Source organism: Myxocyprinus asiaticus, chromosome 25, assembly GCF_019703515.2.
Source record: "Myxocyprinus asiaticus isolate MX2 ecotype Aquarium Trade chromosome 25, UBuf_Myxa_2, whole genome shotgun sequence".
Taxonomy (NCBI): Eukaryota; Metazoa; Chordata; class Actinopteri; order Cypriniformes; family Catostomidae; genus Myxocyprinus; species Myxocyprinus asiaticus.
Window position 1 is genome coordinate 44071035 of NC_059368.1, and position 8843 is coordinate 44079877.

General features: G+C 39.5%; 1 protein-coding gene across 1 annotated transcript; it reads right to left on the minus strand.

Annotated features, from left to right (window-relative positions):
* Window positions 1-5897: 5897 nt before the first annotated feature.
* smim8 (small integral membrane protein 8) lies at window positions 5898-8453 on the minus strand. Its single transcript, XM_051654897.1, has 2 exons — window positions 8103-8453; window positions 5898-6988 (listed from the first exon to the last, which is right to left on the minus strand). Exons 1-2 carry the CDS (start codon window positions 8250-8252, stop codon window positions 6830-6832), a joined length of 309 nt encoding a protein of 102 aa, XP_051510857.1. The 5' UTR covers window positions 8253-8453; the 3' UTR covers window positions 5898-6829.
* Between the last annotated feature and the right edge of the window lie 390 nt (window positions 8454-8843).

Genomic DNA, 8843 nt, shown 5'->3' on the forward strand with positions numbered 1-8843 from the left:
CAAAAGAAACAGCTTGTTCTGACTCATACAACTCATTTAATGTGCACATCCTCAGTGTACGCACTACCACACAATGTCCAGACAGACACTTGCACAAACAATATTTGCACCTTGGTTACTTGTTTTTTTTTTTTTTTGCACTGAATTGGTCCCATCATTCCACCCTCACCACATATCTATTTACAGTATTTCGTTCTTCTACAATGACAATAAAAAGTTTGACTTGACTGTGGCAGCAGACCTCTAAGACATCTTAGAAGGGTTTGGCCTCATGAAGTGAATGTTTGCTTTGAATTTTCTGAGCACAATTTTACAATGGCAACAAAGTTGATACCCAAAACCGCTCTGTGAAACCCCATGAAGCAGTTGACAGCACACGTGTCGACATGATACTCACAGAAAACAAAAAGCATACTCTCACTTCATTGCATGAGTTTCCTCTCTGTAACTGTTATTGCTGTAATCCTGTACTGAGGTCAGCTCATTGAAGAGCAGCACTGCCTCCTGGAGCTCTAGATTCATTTAGATCAACATAAGTCAGTCACAAAGAAAATATGAATGGCAGAATGATGGTGCAACAGAAAGCCCTACATATTATTAAACAATATTCTAAAGCTGATGACAATTTCGGTTAGATTTTTTAAGTTCATGGTTTTAAAAATATGTGTATTTTCTCCAGCAGGGGGGAAAAGTTCAAACCCTCTTAGATTAAAATATTTTTTGTTTGTGAATTCTACCCTCCAAACTAAAATTTAAAGCTGGTGGTAACCAAGTGAATGCACACACACAAATAATAAAATAAAATCACACTTTGTGTTTCATAATTGTTTTAAATGCAGGTTCCATTGTGACAGGAACATATTCTGGTTCATTCATCACAATGGATACTAAAGGCCCTGCTGTATGCAAAGCAACATGTTTAGAGAAATGAGTATGTGCTTCAAGACATTTTGTGGTTTTGACATCAGCAATGCCAATCTTCATTTAGGAGATTATTTAACAAGTACATTAAATGTCATTAACTTCATTAAAGTTCCACATTTAGCAGTGTTTGCAAGAATATGCAGGGAAAACAATTAGGAATCCAAAAAATAGTGTAAAATCAGGCAACATACATCCTGCATAAATAAAAGAAACATACAACAAAACAAGGAAAATTCACCCAAAAATGAAAATTCTGCCATCATTTACTCACCCTCATGCCATCCCAGATCAATATTTAAGTCATTTTTACTTTACATTCTTCTTCCTGCTCAGTAGGTGGTGATATGCACGAAGAATGGGAATCACCAAAACCAAAAGAAGAAGAATGTGAAAGTGAAAGTGGAGATTGATAGTAAAAAAGGACTTAAATTTTGATCTGTTTCTCACCCACACTTGTATCACTTCTGAAGACATGGATTAAACCACTGGAGTCATATGGTTTACTTACATGCTGCTTTTATGTGCTGTTCACCATTCACTTGCATTGTGAGGACCTACAGAGCTGAAATATCCAAGCTTACAATTTTTGGTTCCCAGAATGTTCTGGAAACGCTAGTTTTGGTTTCCCAGAACATACATTTTTAAGGTTTGTTTTTGGTTTGCCAGGAAAGTTTTCTTTATGGAAAAAGAATGTTCTTTTTAGGTTTGCAGTATGTTCTATTAACGTTACCCTAACCTCAATTTTCATCATATTTATATTTACAGTTCATCTGGAAAGTATTCACAGCGCTTCACTTTTTCCACATTTTATGTTACAGCCTTATTCCAAAATGGATTAAATTCATTATTTTCCTCAAAATTCTACAAACAATACCCCATAATGACAACGTGAAAGAAGTTTGTTTAAAATCTTTGCAAATTTATTTTAAAGAAAAAAAATAAATCACATGTACATAAGTATTCACAGCCTTTGCCATGACACTCAAAATTGAGCTCAGGTGCATCCTGTTTCCACTGATCATCCTTGAGATGTTTCTACAATTTGATTGGAGTCCACCTGTGGTAAATTCAGTTGATTGGACATGATTTGGAAAGGCACACACCTGTCTATATACAGGTGCATCTCAATAAATTAGAATGTCGTGGAAAAGTTCATTTATTTCAGTAATTCAACTCAAATTGTGAAACTCATGTATTAAATAAATTCAATGCACACAGACTGAAGTAGTTTAAGTCTTTGGTTCTTTTAATTGTGATGATTTTGGCTCACATTTAACAAAAACCCACCAATTCACTATCTCAAAAAATTAGAATATGGTGACATGCCAATCAGCTAATCAACTCAAAACACCTGCAAAGGTTTCCTGAGCCTTCAAAATGGTCTCTCAGTTTGGTTCACTAGGCTACACAATCATGGGGAAGACTGCTGATCTGACAGTTGTCCAGAAGACAATCATTGACACCCTTCACAAGGAGGGTAAGCCACAAACATTCATTGCCAAAGAAGCTGGCTGTTCACAGAGTGCTGTATCCAAGCATGTTAACAGAAAGTTGAGTGGAAGGAAAAAGTGTGGAAGAAAAAGGATGCACAACCAACCGAGAGAACTGCAGCCTTATGAGGATTGTCAAGCAAAATCGATTCAAGAATTTGGGTGAACTTCACAAGGAATGGACTGAGGCTGGGGTCAAGGCATCAAGAGCCACCACACACAGACGTGTCAACGAATTTGGCTACAGTTGTCATATTCCTCTTGTTAAGCCACTTCTGAACCACAGACAACGTCAGAGGCGTCTTACCTGGGCTAAGGAGAAGAACTGGACTGTTTGCCAGTGGTCCAAAGTCCTCTTTTCAGATGAGAGCAAGTTTTGTATTTCATTTGGAAACCAAGGTCCTAGAGTCTGGAGGAAGGGTGGAGAAGCTCATAGCCCAAGTTGCTTGAAGTCCAGTGTTAAGTTTCCACAGTCTGTGATGATTTGGGGTGCAATGTCATCTGCTGGTGTTGGTCCATTATGTTTTTTGAAATCCAAAGTCACTGCACCCATTTACCAAGAAATTTTGGAGCACTTCATGCTTCCTTCTGCTGACCAGCTTTTTAAAGATGCTGATTTCATTTTCCAGCAGAATTTGGCACCTGTCCACACTGCCAAAAGCACCAAAAGTTGGTTAAATGACCATGGTGTTGGTGTGCTTGACTGGCCAGCAAACTCACCAGACCTGAACCCCATAGAGAATCTATGGGGTATTGTCAAGAGGAAAATGAGAAACGAGAGACCAAAAAATGCAAAAATTCAAAGAAACCTGGGCTTCCATACCACCTCAGCAGTGCCACAAACTGATCACCTCCATGCTACGCCGAATTGAGGCAGTAATTAAAGCAAAAGGAGCCCCTACCAAGTATTGAGTACATATACAGTAAATGAACAGCCATACTTTCCAGAAGGCCAACAATTCACTAAAAATGTTTTTTTTTATTGGTCTTATGATGTATTCTAATTTTTTGAGAGAGTGAATTGGTGGGTTTTTGTTAAATGTGAGCCAAAATCATCACAATTAAAAGAACCAAAGACTTAAACTACTTCAGTCTGTGTGCATTGAATTTATTTAATACACGAGTTTCACAATTTGAGTTGAATTGCTGAAATAAATGAACTTTTCCACTACATTCTAATTTATTGAGATGCACCTGTAAGGTCCCACAGTTAACAGTGCATGTCAGAGCACAAACCAAGCCATGAAGCCCAAGGAATTGTCTGTAGACCTCCAAGACAGGATTGTATCGAGGCACAGATCTGGGGAAGGGTACAGAAAAATTTCTGCAGTATTGTGCTCATTGGGACCTTCAGTGGCCTCCATCATCCATAAATGGAAGAAGTTTGGAACCACCAGGACTCATCTTAGAGCTGGCCGCCTGGCCAAACTGAGCGATCGGGGGAGAAGGGCCTCTCTGACAGAGCTCTAGCATTTCTCTGTGGAGAGAGGAGAACCTTCCAGAAGAACAACCATCTCTGCAGCACTCCACCAATCAGGCCTGTATGGTAGAGTGGCCAGACGGAAGCCACTCCTCCATAAAAGGCACATGACAGCCCGCCTGGAGTTTGCCAAAAGGCACCTGAAGGACTCTCAGACCATGAGAAACAAAGATTGAACTCTTTAGCCTGAATGGCAAGCGTCATGTCTGGAGGAAACCAGGCACCACTCATCACCTGGCCAATACCATCCCTACAGTGAAGGTTTGAGCTGGTGGTGGCAGCATCATGCTGTGGGGATGTTTTTCAGCGGCAGGAACTGGGAGACTAGTCAGGATCGAGGGAAAGATGAATGCAGCAATGTACAGCGACATCCTTGATGAAAACCTGCTCCAGAGCGCTCTGGACCTCAGATTGGGGCGAAGGGTCGTTGTCCTGTTGGAAGATGAACCCAAGCACACAGCCAAGATAACAAAGGAGTGGCTCCGGGACAACTCTGTGAATGTCCTTGAGTGGCCCAGCCAGAGCCCAGACTTGAACCCGATTGAACATCTCTGGAGAGATCTGAAAATAGCTGTGCACCGACGCTCCCCATCCAATCTGATGGAGCTTGAGAGGTCCTGCAAAGAAGAATGGGAGAAACTGCCCAAAAATAGGTGTGCCAAGCTTGTAGCATCATACTCAAAAAGACTTGAGGCTGTAATTGGTGCTAAAGGTGCTTCAACAAAGTATTGAGCAAAGGCTGTGAATACTTATGTACATGTGTTTTTTTTTTGTTTTTTTTTTATAAAGTTGCAAAGATTTCAAACAAACTTCTTTCATGTTGTCATTATGGGGTACTGTTTGTAAAATTTTGAGGAAAATAATGAATTTAATCCATTTTGGAATAAGGCTGTAACATAACAAAATGTGGTACAAGTGAAGCGCTGTGAATACTTTCCGGATGCACTGTACATATTCATACATCATTAATCATAAATAAAACAATCAATCTATATAAATAATCAATCCACAATCAATGTCTTTGTTGATCCATTGTTTAATTCAAAATATTTAATTATAATTTCATGCAAATAACCTGAAACCATTTTCTTAAAAATGTGCATGAACATTGTATCATTAAAAAATAAATTGTAACTGTAAAAACTGCTCAATTTTTGGTCAACTTCTCCACCTGAAAAACCACCAGTGTCGTCTACAAATTTAACAAAGAAATGAAAAAGGCAACATGGACATTAGATTAAACAATTAAATAAATAATCTTCTACTACTGTATGGTCCTTTAATATCATAAAGTGTTCAACCGAAAAAAGAATTCAGTACAACTAAATCTTCTTAAAAATATATAAATTACCATGAGAAGTAAACATGCATTACATTTTAAGACTTGTTTTGTGTCATAAATCTTATCAATGGAAGATAAAATAGCCTACACTTAATCCTCAGCAGTTTGGTCCTCAGATTAATGTATTTATTTTTAAGGATGTTTATATGCAACGTAAGTAACAAAATAAGTTAAACATCATCACACATGATATGGAGTGATGGATAAATTCATTTCCATCTATTCATTTTTTACCCACCATGTAAGGTCGTGGGGATACCTCGGGCCGGAAACACCGACAGGTGGATTTAATTAACATGTAAGATGTACTTTCTCCATTAATATGTAAGATTTGCTGAAAATGTTATTTTTTATTTAACATTGTACCATACTAAAAACTGAGCTTTGATTTTTGCATTTCTTCATCTACCTCAGCACAGGACATTATGCAGATATTAAAGTAAATTATTCCAAATAATCAATGATTTCAATATATTCGAGGGTTTTTGAAATCAGAAATGTATTGACAGATTAAAAATTGAATAAACATTAAAATAATCTTACAGGCTAATATTAGATTAATTTCTTACCTCTGATGTGTACAGTTTAGCGGAGACATCTGAGCTTCTCCTCATTAGTGGCCGATAAACAACAAAAAAACATTTCAATATGACTCAAATCGTTTTCAAATCAATACCATATTTATTTAATGTCACATCTAGCAGCAATTATTTATTGAGGAAATCTACAAATGAATGTCAGTATGTCAGTCAGTGAGTTCCTCCACAGAAATGACCGTTCATTTTTTAATTCAGCAGCGCCCAGGTGTATATAGAGCGAGGGCGATTTCAAATCGAAAGTGATCATCCCTATGCCCGATTCACTCAGCTCTTGATCTGGACACTCTGATGGGAGCATGGCATTACTGTATGAATGTCCTCTTCGATAGCAGTCTTGTGGAAAAAAATATTTTCTTACTTTGATTGGGGATGACCTTTCAAGTTGTATCCTTTTCTCGCAGTGCCCTTCAAGGGTGCAAAAAAGCTATGTGGAAGACGGCCGAATAAAGTACGTGTGGACCTAAGCGCGTGCATGGATTAGATGCAGAATATAACCTAAAATATATAGTATAGTATATAATCAATAAAAAACCTAAAAAATAAGCACTAGAGAATGTTCTGCATAAGTTATTTTTAGGTTATCCCACTAAAACAACCCTGCAACGTTCTCGAAACATTAGTTTATGGCTATAAAATAAAGAACCTAAAGAGAACGTTCTTAGAACGTTAGGAATTGGAACCAAACGGGAACTATAAGCTAAGGTTAGGGGAACATTGTGTGTTTGCTGGGATTCTTCTAAAAATCATAATTTGTGTTCTGCTGAAGAAAGAATGTCATACACATTTGGGATGGCATGAGGGTAAGTAAATGATGAGAGAATTTTCATTTTTGGGTGAACTGTCCTTTTAATTCAGAGTACAGGCAGCGTTTCCCAAAAGCATCGTAAGCTAAGCAGATCGTAGAACCCATTGGCGCCAATGGTCTCTACAATCAACTTAAGCTTGCGATGCTTTTGGGAAACGCAGCACAGGTTGAGATTTTTGGCTCCATCATTCAGTCCCATCTGGAGGTTTTCCTCCGCATGTATCTCTCTCCCTCGCTGTCTACAGCCTCGTACAGCTGCTGGTCGTTCTCTCTGATGGCGTGCAGATAGCCCAGGTACCCCACACACAGACTGATCGTCACTAGTCCAAAAACCATCACTGGCTTATTCTGCAGGGGAAATGACAGGGGAAATAAATATGACATTCGTATACACCGATCAGCCACAACATTAAAACCACCTGTCTAATATTGTGTAGGTCCCCCTCGCTTCGCCAAAACACAGCCAACCCGCATCTCAGAATAGCATTCAGAGATTATATTCTTCTCACCACAATTGTACAGAGTGGTTATCTGAGTTACCGTAGACTTTGTCAGTTCAAACCAGTCTGGCCATTCTCTGTTGACCTCTCTCATCAACAAGTCGTTTCCATCCACAGAACTGCCGCTCACTGTATGTTTTTTGTTTTTGGCACCATTCAGAGTAAATTCTAGAGACTGTTGTGTGTGAAAATTCCAGGAGATCAGCAGTTACAGAAATACTCAAACCAGCCCATCTGGCACTAACATTCATGCCACGGTCCAAATCACTGAGATCACATTTTTTACCCATTCTGATGGTTGATGTGAACATTAACTGAAGCTCCTGACCCGTATCTGCATGACTTTATGCACTGCAGCCACACGATTGGGTGATTAGATAATCGGATGATAACAATGGATGATTGTTGGTGCCAGATGGGCTGGTTTGAGTATTTCTGTAACTGCTGATCTCCTGGGATTTTCACACACAACAGTCTCTAGAATTTACTCAGAATGGTGCCAAAAACAAAAAACACCCAGTGAGCAGCAGTTCTGTGGATGGAAATGCCTTGTTGATGAGACAGGTCAACAGAGAATCACCAGACTCTACGGTAACTCAGATAACCGCTCTGTACAATTGTGGTGAGAAGAATATCATCTCTGAATGTTATTCTGAGATGTGGGTTGGTGCTGTTTTGGTGGCACGAGGAGACCTACACAATATTAGGCAGGTGGTTTTAATGTTGTGGCTGATCGGTGTATGTCTCATAATCTAGTGAGCTGCCTACCCACATACAATGACAGGGCATCAAAGCATTCCGAGCAAGTCGAGCTGAGTGTTCACTTGCGATGACGCTCAAAAGTGTTGTTTAGGTAGTCAGCACACAAGGTATTGATACACAAGGACATATAATAGGCCAGTTATATCTTACTAGGGAGTGCTAAGCATTTGACAACTTTGAAATATGAGAAAGTGACTTGCAGGTTTGATGAAGAGCTCCGGGTTGACAGCGCGGAACAGTGATGTGGTCCTGACTCCCCGGAGCCCGGGACTCCTGTAGCCCGACTCCCCTCGACCGCTGCCCGGCTGACGCGCGCTTGCTTTCCCGCTACCGTCCTCTGCGGAAGACATCCTCACTGCTGTCGTACAGAGCGCATTAAAACACACGCTGCTGTTCTGTAATATTGAGCACCCTAGACGGACACTTCGAACCAAAGACACGCTGAATTATTTAAGTTTAGCCTGTCACTCATGTGTTATTTTGATCCACAGGACGAGGTCATACTAGAAAGATAGACGATCGAGCAGAAAGAGAGCACAGACGGGTTTAAACTATTCAGAGAGATTGTACAGCGCCCTTTAGTGTTCAGGGTAGGGTTGCACAAGCTGTGCGTAAATTCTCACGTAAGTTAGGACGTAAAGTTCACACTAAGGGTTTAGTAACTACTTGTTAGTTTGTAACTAAGTCAGTGCTTCATTTGGTTGCACCGCCTGTTCTTAAGGCAAGACTTAAAGTAATGCATAGTCGCATACTATGACGTAATTACTTGTATTGATCCAATAAGCAGCCTTCAAATTTGTTCACAGAAGTGTTAAAAAACCGTACATTTCAGTTTGATCTTGATACGGTTGATGTTCAAACCTTGTTTGCTCAAGTTACTGTCAGCTGTAATAAATGATATCCCCATTAAAATACGATACGTAATAAAACAAGAGTTCATT

Coding starts and splice junctions, on each gene's coding strand:
- smim8 (XM_051654897.1), bottom strand. CDS start 8,252: ATGTCTTCCGCAGAGGACGGTAGCGGGAAAGCAAGCGCGCGTCAGCCG. Junction 6,989..8,102: donor CGGAGCTCTTCATCAAACCT/GCAAGTCACTTT, acceptor TTTCCCCTGCAG/AATAAGCCAGTGATGGTTTT.